The 14,826-nt window shown below is 59.9% G+C and overlaps 1 protein-coding gene across 13 annotated transcripts in view; it reads right to left on the bottom strand.

Annotated features, from left to right (window-relative positions):
• GSE1 (Gse1 coiled-coil protein) overlaps positions 1–14,826 on the bottom strand; it is a 172,891-nt gene that overhangs the window by 39,816 nt on the left and 118,249 nt on the right. For 2 of the 13 annotated variants that reach the window (XM_072946738.1, XM_072946737.1), the window contains exon 1: positions 9,315–9,863. The exons of 3 other annotated variants lie outside the window; for them this stretch is intronic. Coding sequence is in view for 4 of the 10 variants with exons in the window: in XM_072946737.1 (XP_072802838.1) it covers positions 9,315–9,321 (7 nt within the window). In the remaining 6 variants the exon portion in view is untranslated. Of the gene's footprint in view, positions 1–1,236; positions 1,258–2,307; positions 2,499–3,868; positions 4,142–6,097; positions 6,437–9,314; positions 9,866–9,922; positions 10,184–14,826 lie in introns of those variants that run through there. 8 more of the 13 variants (XM_072946734.1, XM_072946733.1, XM_072946748.1 and 5 more) reach the window with 8 other exon arrangements.

Raw genomic sequence — 14,826 nt, 5'->3', positions numbered from 1 at the left:
AGCAGGTGGAGGTGAGAGGAGATTGAGGCCCATGCAGGGGTTGAGGTTCAAGGCTGCAGATAGCCAGGAGTCCAGGAGGTTCCGGTGGAGGCAAAGGACGGAAGTCAGGCAACAGATGGCAGCGACATTTGACAGCGATTATTCTAAGGGCTGCTGCGTCTGGAGAAGCCTGGGACGGACAGATGAAGGGCTGGCGGCAGCCAGGGGGCGGCTGGGCGGCCTGGGAGGGGTGCGGGGTGAGAAGAGGCAGAAAATCTGCAGCTTCGGGGAAGCGCACAATTAAGACAAAAGAGGCTGAGAGACAGGGTCAAGGTTGGAGTCCAGGACCGCTGAGGCGTTCCTAAACAGTGTGGGCAGTAACAACAACATGGCCTAGCTCTGCCTGGAGCATCAGTTACCCTTCATAGCAACTTTAGAAACAGACCGTGAGCAGACAGGTCACCCAAGGAGCCTCTATACAGCCCATTCCCTGCCCCCGTTCTACAGACAGGTAAACAGAGGCTGGAAGAGAGTCACGCCCCTGTCTTTGGTTGCAAGCTGAGGCTGAGGAGCAGGGACGGGAAACCAGTTTTCCTTGCTGCTGTCCCGGCCATTTCCCTTTAAATGAGGAGACACTGGAAAGGACCCCCCTACTAGGGGTCACCTCCCATCCTGCAGGCTGCTGTGAGCACCCAGCCAGGGAGGAGGAATACATCTGACCTCAGGGTCCACCCGACCCCCACGCCCCACATTCTGGCAGCCTGGGCTGGAGGGCACCCAGGACAACCCCAGGAATGACTCCTTTGTGTGCCTGAGGCCCCTGAGCGAACCAGGCCACCTCCAAGCTGAGCCTCACTCACAAAGGAGCCCTTTGAGCAGAGCCTGGAGGCACAGGGTGCAAGACATGGGTGGGGGTCAGAGGTGTCCAAGGCAGAGGTCCCAAAGGACAAGAACCCAACTTGGCCAGGAGATGGCCACTGAAAGCCTTCAAGTTTCTATGGAGCGAGCAGCAGGCCAGGGCCAGCAGGTGGGGAAACAGGCCAGGAAGGCAGGGGTCAAGACCAGGTCCTTCCTCCAAAGGGAGGAAACCTGAGTGAGGGACCAGACTTTGAGAAGAGGAAGCAGGACACTGGGTGTTAAAACAGCTCATGCCCTGCTCCCCAGGTGAAGTGACAGGAACAGAGGATTCAAGAGCGTTGCCCCTTCAACACTGAGTGAATGTTGACAAAAGCTGTCTGTGCAGGGCAGGCATCCCACCTGCATCCCCAGCCCCGAAGGGCACATAGTAGGTCCACAGCCTGCACAGGCACGTCAGCTACCTCTTCACAGGTGCACAGCCGACCAGATTCAACCTGGAGAAAGGCGACACCGGGCATCCGTGCTCAGGCAGACTGGTAACTTTGGCGGTTACGACAAAGGACTGCACCCTTGGTTGGAAAACCAGCCAGAAGACCTGGTCCCCGGCCTGGCTCCCCCTGAACCTCCCGGTGCGGTCCTGTCACTATGTGGTCTGAGCCTCGGTTCCCCCATCAGTACTCTGGATGGGAGGGGGGACTAGACAGGGGTGCCAGAGGCTAAGCTGGCCTCCTTTCATCCATCCACCTGGTTTGATTTGGCTTGAAGTCAAGACATGTTTAAATGTGAATCAACGGACAGTATCCTAAAACTGGAAGTTTCAAGTCAAAAGACAACATAGTTTCTCTTGAAAAATTAGGAGCCACCAAATCATAATCCCAAGAGTAGCAACTGTCCCTTAATCTGTCCCTAAGTCCCCAGGTTGTCAGAGGCCCCACTACACCCCACTGTCTCAGGCTGATCAGCTCGCCCAACGCCGGGAGGTCTCTCCAGTCCAGAAGCAACGTGGGTCTGGCTGGGCGATGAACAGTGTTTGTAGGAGCTTAATAAATGCGTGCGCCATCAGGACACTCCACTCGGGTGCTAGTAACATCTGAATTCATCCAGATTCAACAGGAAGAGGTAATCCCATCCACCCTTAGCTTCAGGGGTGAGGGCCCACCAGGAAGGAGGCCGTGATCCTGGTGCATGTCAACCACAGGTGGGTCCCACCTGAATCAAAGCCAGGACTTGCCTCGAATTACAAAATGTTTTTCTGGGGTAGCAGTTATAGCTCAGCAGTAGAGCACATGCTTGGCGTGCACAAGGTCCTAGGTCCAATCCCCAGTGCCTCCATCAAGAGGGGAAAAAAAGGTTTCTCTGCTTTTACAAAAGGTCCATTCTCACAATGGTTCCAAGTGGCAGATCAGATCCACTCCCCAGAAAAAAAACCCACTGAGTTCTGCACTAACACCTTTCCCCAATATATTCTACCTGGGCCAAAAGGATACTCAGTCCTTAATGGTGCTTCCACGGTCCAAGTTCTAACGGTGTTTCCTCTTCTGGGCTTTTGCACCTTCTTCAAAGTCCATGTAATGTTTCCAGACATCAGTAAACGCCCCAGTGGAAGAAACAACTACCCTGCAGCCAAAATGGGCTTCCAAGCAGGGCCACCAGGGAAGAGCCTGCAGAAACAGTCACAAGCCACCAGCCATGAACTCCCTCATCCCGAACCTGGCACACGCCGGGTCAAGCTGGTCACCCTCCTCTGGCCACAGCCGTTCTCCAGCAACTGCTGCCCAGCCTAGCCTGCAGGACCCCTAACTTCTCAGAAGGAACAAAATCCCCTCCACAGCGCCAACTGGGAACTTGTAAGGCTCCAGGCAGGACGCTGAGGCCAAAACCAGCTCCCACGGGTACCAGCCTCATCCCCCAGGACGCCAGGCCACGTGGCAAGGAGCGATCCAGTCTACCCCTGGGACCCGCTGCAGGGGCAACAAAACCCAAGGCTGATCAAAGGGCTTTCACTCCTTTGTGGGGGGACGAACGGCCTCGGAGGCCAAGGGCTGAGGGGCACAGCAGGCACCCCACTAGCCAGAATCGGGTGCGTCAATGTCTGGGCTGTACAGGCGGGCAGCAGAGCGAGTCCCTGACATTCTTTCTGGAGGAATCTGGCAACATCTTTAAAGATCTGTCACCCAGCCCTTTCCCCTCTTGAAATCTCTTCAACAGATCAGTCCGGAGGTGTGAGCACACCCGTGGGGGTCCCCGTACGCGGCACGGACGCTGCTGGTGACTGCAGTACGAAATCCCGGGGCCTGCCAAGGGCCCCGGCAGGAGAGAGCCCGGCACAGACACCCTGCCGCGTACACTGCCACATCAGGAAGACGTGGTTCTGCCCCTTTCCACTCGGAAACCAGCTGTTTGGTTAAGATGCACTCCCTGTGCTCATGTGACAGCTTCCCAGGTCTGGCACCCCTCCTTAGTCTTACAAAGACACATATTTAGGTGAAAACTGCATGTTGCAAAAATCTAAGTTGATGTTTTCAGAAAGGAGAGGACTGGACATCAATCTGACTTAAAACACGCCACCTCAGCCCATGCTTCCGTCCCCCTCCACGTCCTAGCAGGGTCAACCAGAAATCCTCTTCAACAGACAGGGCCCCGAGAGCCCAGAGGGCAAGGCCACGGGGGCTGACTGGGGGCCTCAGTTTGCTTATCCTGTTAAATGGGAGCAACTAACCAACTAATGATCACGCAGCCCTTCCACCTCTGGCAGAAGTCCCTCCAACATTCCCATCTGATGAAGAATTTTAGCTTTATCCACATCCAACTTTGTCTAGTCTAGCAAACCCTCATGTGTTTTTCAGGGAATACAGGAAGGCCTCATCTCCTACGTAAAAAGGTTACAAAACTGCCTTCAGAGAAACGGACACCCAGAATTCAGTAGGATGAATTCGCTCGTGTCCCTTGGTTTTCCATTTTATACAGAGGGTAGGTAGACAGACAGGCCCCGTGGTGCCTCCATTTCTCCCAGCTAATGGTCAATCCCTACCTGCAAAGACGGACAGCAAAGTAAAAGCACACCCCCATGTCACGTGTGTCGCACGAGGCAGTTGTCCCTCCTGCCCCCTAAATAGGCAGGATGGCGTGGTAGGAGGTGCCCCAAGCTCTGGCTCCGCTGGGGGGAGAGGAGACGGATTCACACGAACTAGGCCCCAGCAGGGCTGGCCCTCCTCAGCGTGACACGTGGGTTTTCCCGTGTTTTCCTTCGGGACGGCTTAACCAGTCCCACGTCAACACCGCCCGGAACGAGAGCCTGCCAGTCGGTACCTTTTATTGCTGCCTGTGACCACAACCCACTCTGAGCACTGAGCATGGGAAGGGCGGGGCTAGGGGAAGGCTGCCGTTTCACCACCCTCCTCCCTCCTCCCTCCTCATTGGGAGGGGGACACAGTAAGAATGTGTGATTTCAAGGCCCTGGGGGCAGGCGAGGCCCCAGGAGAAGCTGCCTGCTCAGCCCCAACAGGAGAGGGTCAGCAGGGGCCCACTTGGCACTTTGAGCCTCTGGGTCTTGGGGGGACAACTGGCCGCAGCCCCTCCCCACACCGGACACTGCCAGGGCAGGGGAACAGATCCTTCCAGGCCTCTGAAGTTAAAATCCTAGGAATCCTAAAGCCAACAGGACGGGGATGATCTGGTGCTGTTTCTGACAAACCTGGACACAAGAGCCCTCAGTGACAGGCGCTGCTCTCTCTGGGTGCTTTGAGAGAAAGCATTTAACCCTCAACAGCCCGAGAACGAGGCGCCTGTCATCCCTGCTTGACAGATGAGGAAACCAAGGCCCAGAAGCAAAGCATGCAAGGCTGTGGGGGTTGAGCCACAGGTGAATGCTAACGCCCTGGCCAGGGACTGCCCCACAGAGCCACGGGAGGAAGAGCAGACACCGGGGGCTCACCCCAGGTCCCCGAGGTCTTCAGCCCTTCCCCTGCACGGACCCCTTCAGGGCAAGCATGCAGTTTACGTTCGGTCATCTAAATCCTCAATTCCGAAAAGGCCTCTGCACCCCCAGGCTACAGGTGGGGAACAGCTAGAGGGGAGACAGCTGGTTATGGTGGGAGGACCTACGTTACCACTTGCCCATGTGGGACGCTCCTATCCTGGGTCTGGCAGCCAGCCTCAAAGTCACGGCAACGTGCAACTCTTCACACAAGTCAAGTTCTCCAGCTGGAGGAACCAGTTCCAGAACTGGAAGGCTTGGCCAGAGCTCCAAACAGACACAGAAGCCACCCACCCAAATCCACCTCTGCACTGGACAGCCTCACTAGGAGAGGGGCTCCCAGCTCACCTGGGGCAGGAAGGACACCTACCTTCAGGATTTTACCCTAGGTCAATGCAAAGCCCGAGGCAGCCAGCGACCCAGTGACGGAGTCTTGGGCACTGTTTATCCACTGCCTGCCCAGCCAGGGGAGGGGTGCTCGGTCCTATGCAATTCTGGGGCACAGAGGGCAGACTCCAGCTTCCCAAGTGAGACCCCAGGTCTCAAGAAGCATCAGCCCATACTTAGGTTAAAAATAAATTTTAAAATCTCCGCCCCCCACCTTCCCCATGGAAAGGAAGTCCTATCTCCTCCTCCCAACCCCCAGCAGAAGGCCCTTTCAGCTCAGCTGGGGGTTTACAGAACGCAGATGTCTGCGCCCCACCCCTAGAGATTTGGGTCTTGTTTGGTCACAGACCCAGCCTGGGCGTTTTAAAGTTCCCCAGGTGAGTCTGAAGTGTAGGCAAGCACCTGGGCTGGGGGCTTCCTGCTCCCCATACACCTCCTTCCTCAGTTAAAAGTCACCTCCTGGAGACCCCCAAGTCCCACAGGGACCCCCCCAAGCCTCAAGTTCACCCAAATTCCCCTCTTCCCCCAGATGTGTGCGAACTCTGGTACCCTCCCCTTCTCTCCAGGCCTGGCCTCCATCCCACCCTCTCCAGATGCTGCTCTCACTTCCCCCAGCCCTGTAAGTGGCTTCCTCTCTGAACGTGCTCAAGGCATCAGGAAGGGAGGGGCAGCTGGTCTCAGGGACCCCCGGGATGTGGAGCTAAGTGGAGAATTCCAGGCAGAGGAGAGCCCCAGCAAAGACAGGGAGACAAGGCACTGAGTATGAACCCCTGAGGTTTCATCCTGCTGGAGCAGGGGCACAAGCCAAGAGGCCAGTGGGGGAAAGACGCTACAGAGGCGAGATTAAAGCCACCCGCCCCCCCCCCCCCATTTTGGCAGGCAGGCAGAGAGAGTTACCTGTGTGTGCACGTCCCAGCTCAATAAATTCTCATTGACTAGAATGCTCCCAAACGTCACCTCCTGCCTGTGGCCTCGGATGAGGAGAAAGGCCAGTGCTGGAAAGTGGAGCCAGCGGCTCAGCAACCCGCACCACACTCAGCGAGAGAGGAGAGAAATTAAAGCGAGTGGCCAAGCTGAAATGTCACCCGAAGCACAGATCCCTGCAGGTTGGAAAAACAGCTCCCCCAGCACAGCATGGAAGCCGGGCGGGCCGGCCTCAGGCCGCCCTGTGGTTTGGAGGCTGCTGTGTTGCCACAACAGAGGGAACTGACGAGCTACCACCCAGCCCCAGCCCGGCACAGACTTCGAGTAACCCGGGCTGGGAATTCCAAGCCTTCGGATGGGGCCAGGAAAAACCTGCCTTGCTGGCTGACTCCACAAGCCCCTACGAGTTCCTGGGGCAAGAGGAGAGAGGTAGCAGCCAGGTCTTGCTCACCCACGTTCTTCTGGGGAAGTGAGAGCTGCAGGCACCCACCCCTCTGGTAGGGGCTCCAAGCCCAGAAATCCTTCTTCCTTCAGAGCAGGAGAAGCAGAGACAACTCCTGCCAAAGGGTCAAGGGCCATTAGGGACTGAGTGGACTGGGGAGGTGTCAGGCTCGGAGGGGCAAGACCCACGGTGGCCACAGAGTGGCGCTGTGCAGAGTTTGGCTCCTCTGGCCAGAGATGCTGAACCCAGGGGCTGGAGGCTTCTGCTCCCAAACCCCAAGGCTCTCTCGGAACTGCAGCTCCTGATCTTCCCACAGAGGCAGGGACGTTATTAGAGGCCGAAGGACTGCATAAGGGCATGGCTCGACAAAGGAATCTGAGTTCCAAAGGGAGCAGCTGCTTCTAGCGGTGAGCTTAGGCTCTGATTCTCAGTGCCAGTCTGCACAGGAGAATCACCTGGGGACCCCCGAGAACTCCCCAGGCAGGGGCCGCGAACCCAGAGGCAGTAGCTTCACTGGGCTTGGGGAGGCCTGGCCACCCGCAACTGTAGAAAACCAGGTTGCAGGATCTATAAACCCATCTCAACTGCAACAAGGAGTTTCAGGATTCCGGAAGCTGTCCGCAACAGGTCAGGGCCTGTGCTGTCAAGGACTGCCTGTTACCTTGTTCAGAGCCTGGCCCCACAGATACGATGGGCCTCCCAGCCTCCCTTCCCAAGGCGGGGCTGACCCTGGGTCACCACCCTGGCTGCTCACCAGCTCCAGACTCTGCACCGCCCCCAAAGTTCACATAAAGGAAGCTTGAAGTGTCAAAACTCTGGCTGGCTGGCTCCTGAGGCCCCGTTCCCTCCTCACTGCAGTGCGGGGTCTACTCCTGCTCTGAGACAATGTGACAAAAGCCAATCCCACAGCACTCACCCTGGCATCAGGGCTGCACTGATAGGGGCTGATGTGAAGTATCCATGCAGCTGTTATCTCTGAGCCAGGCCTGCGAGCTTCCTAGTCCACCAGGGCCAGGGCACGGCGGTAACGCCCCTGAACAGCCAGCAGCTGGGATGACACACAGGCGGCCAGTCGGAGCCTGCGCCCTGGGCCCCCTCACCTGTGGCGTGGCCCAGCTGAGTCAGGTTCCACCGTCCCTACGGGTGGAGGCAGCCCGTAAACACAGGCTGAGCAACACTTACATGCCCCAAGCCTAACTAACACCCAGAGGCAGCCTGCTCACCTTGGTCCCTTCACTTTCCACGGGGGGCGGGCGGGCGGGCTGGCAGCGCAGAATCCCAGGGGAGAGGACCCAGCCAGCCAACCAGGGGACATTTCTAAGTGCCTCACCAAGACCTTCTGACCCTCTGCCCCTCTGCTTGGAAATCGGCTTAAGCGGGGAGGTTCCCACCCAGAATCCGCTGGGCCCTTTGTTCCAGTCTTTCACAAAAGCAGCCCTTTTTTTTTTCGTCTGGTGGTCCCGCTTTTTGTTTCCAAACCACAGCCTGTGTGGGCCCCAGATAAGGCACTGCAGGGGTTAACAAGGGTTTAATGTATTTTAGACGCACTCCGCAGACAAAGGCTAGTTTACAAAACAGGAGCCAAATCGACTCAACTCGGCTGGTATCCACCACCCAGCAGGTGCTTCCCCGCCGAGCGCACAGCCCTCCAAACTTAAAGCCAGCGCTCGAGCAAGGAGCCCCGGCACATCACGTGGGGGCGTCCCAGCAACCCTTCATCCAATCCGGGAAACCCTTTCTCCCCAAGACCCGCGACTCAACCTCCACTGCGCACTCCTAAGTGGTCCCCGGCCCCCCCTCCAGAGCTCCGGAGGGTGAGCACAACTCCCGCTCCGCCTCCACGAAGGGAATTTAATTAGCCTGCTGGAGAGGCGGGCGGGCGGCCGAGGAGGTGTCTCTGGTGCTGCAATATAATTGAATCGGCTCCACTCGGTCGGGCCACTCGCCGCCCATCAGCGCGGCCGCCGAGCTGGGGGCGGGGAGGCGCATCCAGGCGGGGCAGGAAGGGCCGGGGAGGAAAAAAGGGCAGCGCGAGTAGGGGGCAGCGGATGCAATCACCTCCCACCTCCGAGGCCGGGGCAGCCATCTTCAGCAGGGGGAGGGGCAGGGGAACTGCTCCAACGAGGTGGGGGGAGGGGTGGGCAGAGGGAGGAGAGAAGCGACGGAGCCCGGGGCGCGCCCTTGGGAAGCAGGGCGTGGGGGTCGGAGACCTGGGAGGCTGCAGTCCCGCCCTCCCGGCGGTCTCCCTCGCTCCGAGGAAAGGGGGAGGGGAGCAAGACAAAAAGCCAAACGGCGCAGCCCCAGGCGGCGAGCAACCCCCTCCCCAGCCGCCGCCAGCACCTGCCACGGGGACGCACCGCCTCCCCCCTCGATCCCTCCCCCGCCGCCGCAAAGTTTTCACTCCGGCTTCAGAGTGTCGACAGCTCACCGAGAGCCCCCCAGCTCCCCACCCGCGAGCTCTTAAGCGTCCCTCGCTGAACGCAGCCACCGAGCCCGAGCCTGCGGCGGCTCGAGCCCCCACCCGGAGCCAGGCGGCCCAGGCTGCGACCCGCCGCGGGCGGGGGGGTGCTTTGGTCGCTTGCCTGTCCGCTCAGCTCTTATCGCCGCTCACACTCTGGGGGAAGTTGCCCTGGAGCCGTTGGCGGCCGCCCCCGCGGAACCCGCGAACTTGGAGGAGAGGGGGGCGCTGGGGAGGGAGGGAGCGCGGAGACCGCCCCCCCCGCCCCCTGCCCCGAGCGGCGCGCTCACCTTTCATGCCAGGGCCCCGCAGCTCCGCCTCGGCTGACACATGCTGGAGCCACCGTCGCCCAGTGTTTGTCTAAACTGCTTATCTCACCCGGGGCTGCTCGGCGGCGGCGACGACTCGGGCCCGCTGGGGAGGTGGAGCTTCCGGGGCCCGGGCCAAGAAACACCTGCTGCTGTCGCCGCCGCCGAGGACACACCCAAGCGCAACGCCGCCCACTCCCGGGCCACTGGCTCGCTCCCGGCTCCCTGACCTCAGCCAGCGGGAGGCGTCGGGTTTCAGCCGCAAACACGCGCGCGCGCACCGACGGACGCCCGGGTACACCCGCGCAGGCACACGCCCCTCCCCAGCCAGGCCGGCCAGGTGAGCCGAGGACACCAGCTGGTAGGGGAAGTGCCACCCTCAGGCTCTCGGGGGTCCCTGGCTCGACTGGTCAGGGGTCCGCGATACACTGGTGTCCAAGCCTAGCCACTTGAGTCCAAAAGTAGTGAGCAGTCACTTCCAATACGCCCGCCAAGCGAGAAGAGCCCTTGTGCGTCTCACGACCGCTTCCCCGGCGCCTAAAACTGTCTGGAACAAGCAGGCCCAACAAGGAATGAACGGATAAACTCACGTGTTCCTGGAGGCCTTTTGGAGGAAAACTTTCTCGGAGCCGGAGTGTGTGTGCTGGGGGTGGGAGGGTAGTACAAGATAGGCTGTGCGTTTATCCTCCCCACCCCCACCCCTTACTACCCCAACTTGAAATGGCTGAATGTTAAGAACTCGGGCCTACGTGCCTTCCTCTCAAAATTCTAGGAACTCCCCTTTCTCGTTTTGTTTTAAGTAACTTTTGGGAAGGCCACAGTGCGGGGAAGGGCGGGGGTAGTTCTTTTAAGAACCCATGTCCCAGCGGCTGGAGAGTCCACGGAGGCGCCGCTCCGCCAGGGGGATCATTAAGTAGCTGGGGTTGCGGTCGGAGGCGAGGCCGCCCGCCTCCAGAAACTGGCACGACCCACTGGGCCTCTGGCCCCGGAGCAGCGCCTCCCCATTCCTGGCACCCCCCCACCCCACCCTACCTCACCCAGGCACTTGACAGACTGGAATGACTCAGGGAGCGTCCTGAAATTCCTGGGCACCCACAGGCGGCACGGCGAAGGACTGCGGCCCCAGCCTCCCCACCTCCTGGCTCCGCCCCGCCCCCACCAGCAGCGGCGCCGTCGACCCGCCTCGAGCCCACCCCCCACGCGGCCCGCGTCTCCAGGAAGCGCCGGGTTAATGGGGCAGGCCTCGCCCGACGCCCCTGGCCCTGGCGCGTTCCGGCGCCCCAGGGCTCTGACCTCGCGGGCGTCCAAAGCTCCCAGCGTTGCTCAGATGCCCCCGGGTCTCTCCCTGTACAACTCCTTTTGAAAATTCTCTAATCTACAGCTTTCACACCTTTAAGCCCGGAGGCAAACCAGTACCCACCGCCCCCTCCCGCACCGCCCCAAGCAGCCGCCCTAGCGCCGCGCTGCGGGTTTCAACTTTCGCCCTCCGGTGCCAGCCCGCGCTTCTGCCAGCCCCAAACCTGCCCCGGGACATGCCCGCGCCGCGCTTGGCAGGCGCGCACGCAGCCGTCCCCGCGGGCCCAGCCTCCCCCGCCTTCCCTCCTCCCTCTCCCTCCCTCCTCGCGCCAGTCCGGATTGCGACGGGAGGGAGCGCTGGGCGCCTGCCACCCCCCATCCATCTGTTCCCGATGACGCTGGCGGGCCTGGAGCATTCGGAGCCCGCGCCAGCAGGGAGGAGAACCCGCCTGTGTGCCCGCGGGGGGCCGAGGGGCAGAGCCCGGACTGGCGCCCCCAAACCACTCATTCCCCTGATCCACCTTCCACCGCGGGTCGGCCCCTCTCCTTGCACAAGTCTCCTGGCCGACCACAAACGAAAAGGGAAACGGACCCGCGAGGCCGGGGGCCGTTACTGGCTCCTACCTGCGGGCGCTGGCCGGCCTTGGCACCATGTGGGAGGGGCGCTTCTCCTCCACCACCCGCCTCGCTACGGGCCTAGCCTCCCTCCAGGGGGCCTAGGCCTCTGCCCGACGCTGTTAATTTAGGCACCACACAGTGTCTCCGCAGCGCGGCCTCCGGTAATTTATCCCCAGCAGTGGCCGGCATATTCACCGCGGCCCTGGCGGCCAGGACGTGGGGGAAGGGGTGCCTCCATCCCGGTCTAGAGTCTCGGGTGGGGGGAGGGGAGGGAGGAGTTGAGAGACCAACTACCGGCCTAAGGCCTGAAAAACAAAATTAAAAACCTCTGGGGGCGGTTCCAGCCCTTTCCCACCTAGATTACAGGCTGTGGGGGGAGGGGAGTAACTTGCAAATGAAACAACTCGCACCTGCCCAGCAGTCTCCTCCCAGCCCAGTCTCCAGTCTGGACACCCAGGCCCAACCTCCAAATCTCTCACACCAGGACATGGACTCGCGATTATTTCCCTTCTTCTTTGGGGGGCCCCCGGTGGTGGTGTTGGGGAAAGGTCAAGTTCTTCCACCTGTTTGAGAAGGATCACAATGGTAGAACAAAAAATCTGTGGGGTGGCCACTGCGGTTTATCATTTGGCTACTTTTTAGAACTGGCCGATCCCTCTCTTGCAGACATCTGGTTACACTGGATTGCGAGACGGGCAATCTGAGCCCCATTTCAAAGATGAGGAAGTTGAGGCCAGAGTTGCTCAAGGTCACGTAGGCACTGTTGCGATGGTTTCTGGCTGGGAACTGCTCGCACCTGGAGTCTCCCAGTTCGCAGCACAGCCGGCGGAGGCGGCTGGGAGCTGCAGACAACCCCAGCGACCGCCGGGAGGCAGCAGCGAGCTGGCTGTGCGTGCCCTGGCTAGAAAATGCTGGCAGCCACCAGGCGGGCTGGCACGGGGGAGATGGATGACACTCACTGTCAGTGCGCCCGGCCGGAGGAAATTAGTAATCCGGGAGCTGGCCTCCGAGTTTAAGGGTGGGAATTGCTCTCCCGCAGCCCGCGCACTCCTCACTAACGAGGTTTGTAGCTTGACTCCTAATCTCAGGCTGGCCACCCTCCATTTCCCTCCAGGCGTGTTCTTTCTCCTCCTCGGCAGCTCCCACCCCGCAGCCAGTCGTGAGTTCTTCCTTGGCAAAGTGCTCCCTCCTTGCACTCCTCTCCCTCATTCCCATATGCCTGGAAACCTGGCAGAAAGAGGAGGTCCAGTGTAAGAGGGCAAGTTTTACCCAAGGCTGGGGCCAATCCTATGGGGGGCTGTAGGGGGACACTTCCCAGACTGAGGACACCTGCCCTGATGACCCTGCTCACCAGAGGCGATAGATTGCTGGCAAGTGCCTGCCCGCACCCCCAGACTCAGGTCAGTGAACAGTGCCTCCTGGAGCAGGAAGCAGGGGTCAGAAGGCCCTCAACCTGGCTCTGAGCACTTACTCAGGCGCGTCCTTGTGAAATCCAGCCCACATCCAGGAGCTTGGGACTTGGGAAACCTACCCAGCCAAAGGCATGAAAAAGCCCTCAGTTAAGGAAAAGCCTCAGGAGCCTGTTAAACTTACCCACTGAAGCCTGGGACTGACAAGGGATCTCCTGGGAAGAAAGGGTTGACTCTAACCAACATGGTGGACATTTGTCACTCAGCAAACACACTAGCCTTCCCAGATACACAACTGAAAATGCCAGGCCCAAGGGGGAGGGTGCTGATAGGAGGGGTACTTTGAGGCAGCAAGGAATTGAGAAGACAGGAGGGCGGGTTGGCAACTTACCCCTCACCACCACCACCACCACCACCCAGGGACCGTCCTGGGCCAAGTAAGGTTCCCAGGGGTTGGAGGCACTACCTGCCACTGTCCTCCACTGAGTCTCAGCACAGGTCCAGCCCCTGGTCTATGATGGGCCCTGGATACCAGGGAAGGGGGTTCTGCAGTCCTGTTCTTTATCTTCCTGCCACCGATCCACAGGACTCATGGTCTAACAGTGTCCTCCACCCTAACCAGCTGTTCCTAGCACATAAGGGCTGCATGTCACCATCATTTTTCCATCACCCTAGACACCCCATTCAGCATCTGAATTGGCAGACAAGCGTCAGGGACCTGGACTTCAGTGTGGGTGGGAAGGGAGGTTCCCTTCTGCCGTTTACCAGATACCTAACATGTGCCAAGGCAGCTCAGCTCCTGTCACTTAATCCTCTAGGGCCCTGCAAGGTGGCCTCCTGATCTCCATCACAAAGCCTGGTGAGGAGACCCAAGACAGTTAATTGACTCATCTAGGGCTCACAATTTCGACCCCAAGCCTGATCCAGACTGGGGGTGTCGCCTACACCTAGCAACATTTCTCCGTAGCCTCTGCTGCAGATACATGGGGAAGGGGTGGCTGCAGCACCTCTGCTGGCTGTCCCAGTGTCTGAAAACCATTCTCCCTTCCAGGGGACTGAGGGACCCAGAGCCCAGCACCCTGGGATCTGTGCCATCCCTCTGCATGAGTGGTCCACTCACCCCAAGGCCACTGATGTAGAGGGCACCACCAGGAGCACCAAGGGCTGAGGGGCAAGGGGCCTGCCCAGCCGCCCCCTCCATCCCCAGCCCCTCCTGCCCTGCCCTGTGGCCAAACCTCCATTACTTGTACACTGAAGTCCCCTTTCTCTCTCTAGCCAGCTATCACTGGTCCAGAAATCCTCTCCATTCTTCAAAGCCCAGCTTAAATCTTATCTCTTCCAAGAAGGCTTTTCCCATCCCTGCCTCTAGAATTCATCTCTCCAGGGACTGCGTCCCACTCTTAGATAGAGATCGCACAGGGCAGCGAGTCTCAGATAACGGAGAGGAGGGGTGGGAGAACAGTGTGCGAAATACAGGTTCCCAGGCCACCCTACGGTCTGGGTCAGGGCCAGGGAGCGCATCCTTAGCAAGCTAGGGGCGGTGGTGGGGGGTGGGGGGTCCTGTGCCTCCCTGTGATGACTGGAGCCCCGGACTCCCCTCCCCCCAAGAGAGAGTCGGTGCCCAGTGGGGAAGTGACACAGCCCCAGCCTCCAGCCGGCCTCTGCACACTCACATTTCACGCAGACCCGCCGAAAGGATAAAAAGGGAGGGAAAACCCTGGCAGCCCCTCTCCTTCCCCCTCCCCTTCCCTCCCCAGGCCTGCCCTCCTAGGGAGGAGCCAAGCTCTCCAGGGACTGGGGCGGGGGGCACGTCTAGGCCTGGCCAGGGAAGTCCCCACTGCCTCGACATCTCGGCTGGCTGTCCAGTGGCCAAGGTCACCTCCAGGGAGCAGGAAGGGTTAAGGCCCAGACGACCCCTGTGGACGAGGTGGCAGGAGTTTGCCTCTTAACCCTGGGCTGCCCCAACATTTCCTGCCCTTTCAGCGCCGGCTTCCAAGCTGCACCCAGCTCACAGCTGCACTCCTTTACAATCAGTTAACAGCTGTTTTGCATAGATTTTCAATTCTAATTGCCTCGCTTTGTGAGCCGCTGAGCCCCGGTGAATGGGGAAGCCGCCGCACGGCTAGAAAGCAGGCGGGGAGGGGGGACACTCTAGAGGGACTAAAAGGAAG

This window comes from Vicugna pacos, chromosome 21, assembly GCF_048564905.1.
Source record: "Vicugna pacos chromosome 21, VicPac4, whole genome shotgun sequence".
Taxonomy (NCBI): domain Eukaryota; kingdom Metazoa; phylum Chordata; class Mammalia; order Artiodactyla; family Camelidae; genus Vicugna; species Vicugna pacos.
This window is presented reverse-complemented; position numbering and strand designations above follow the sequence as displayed.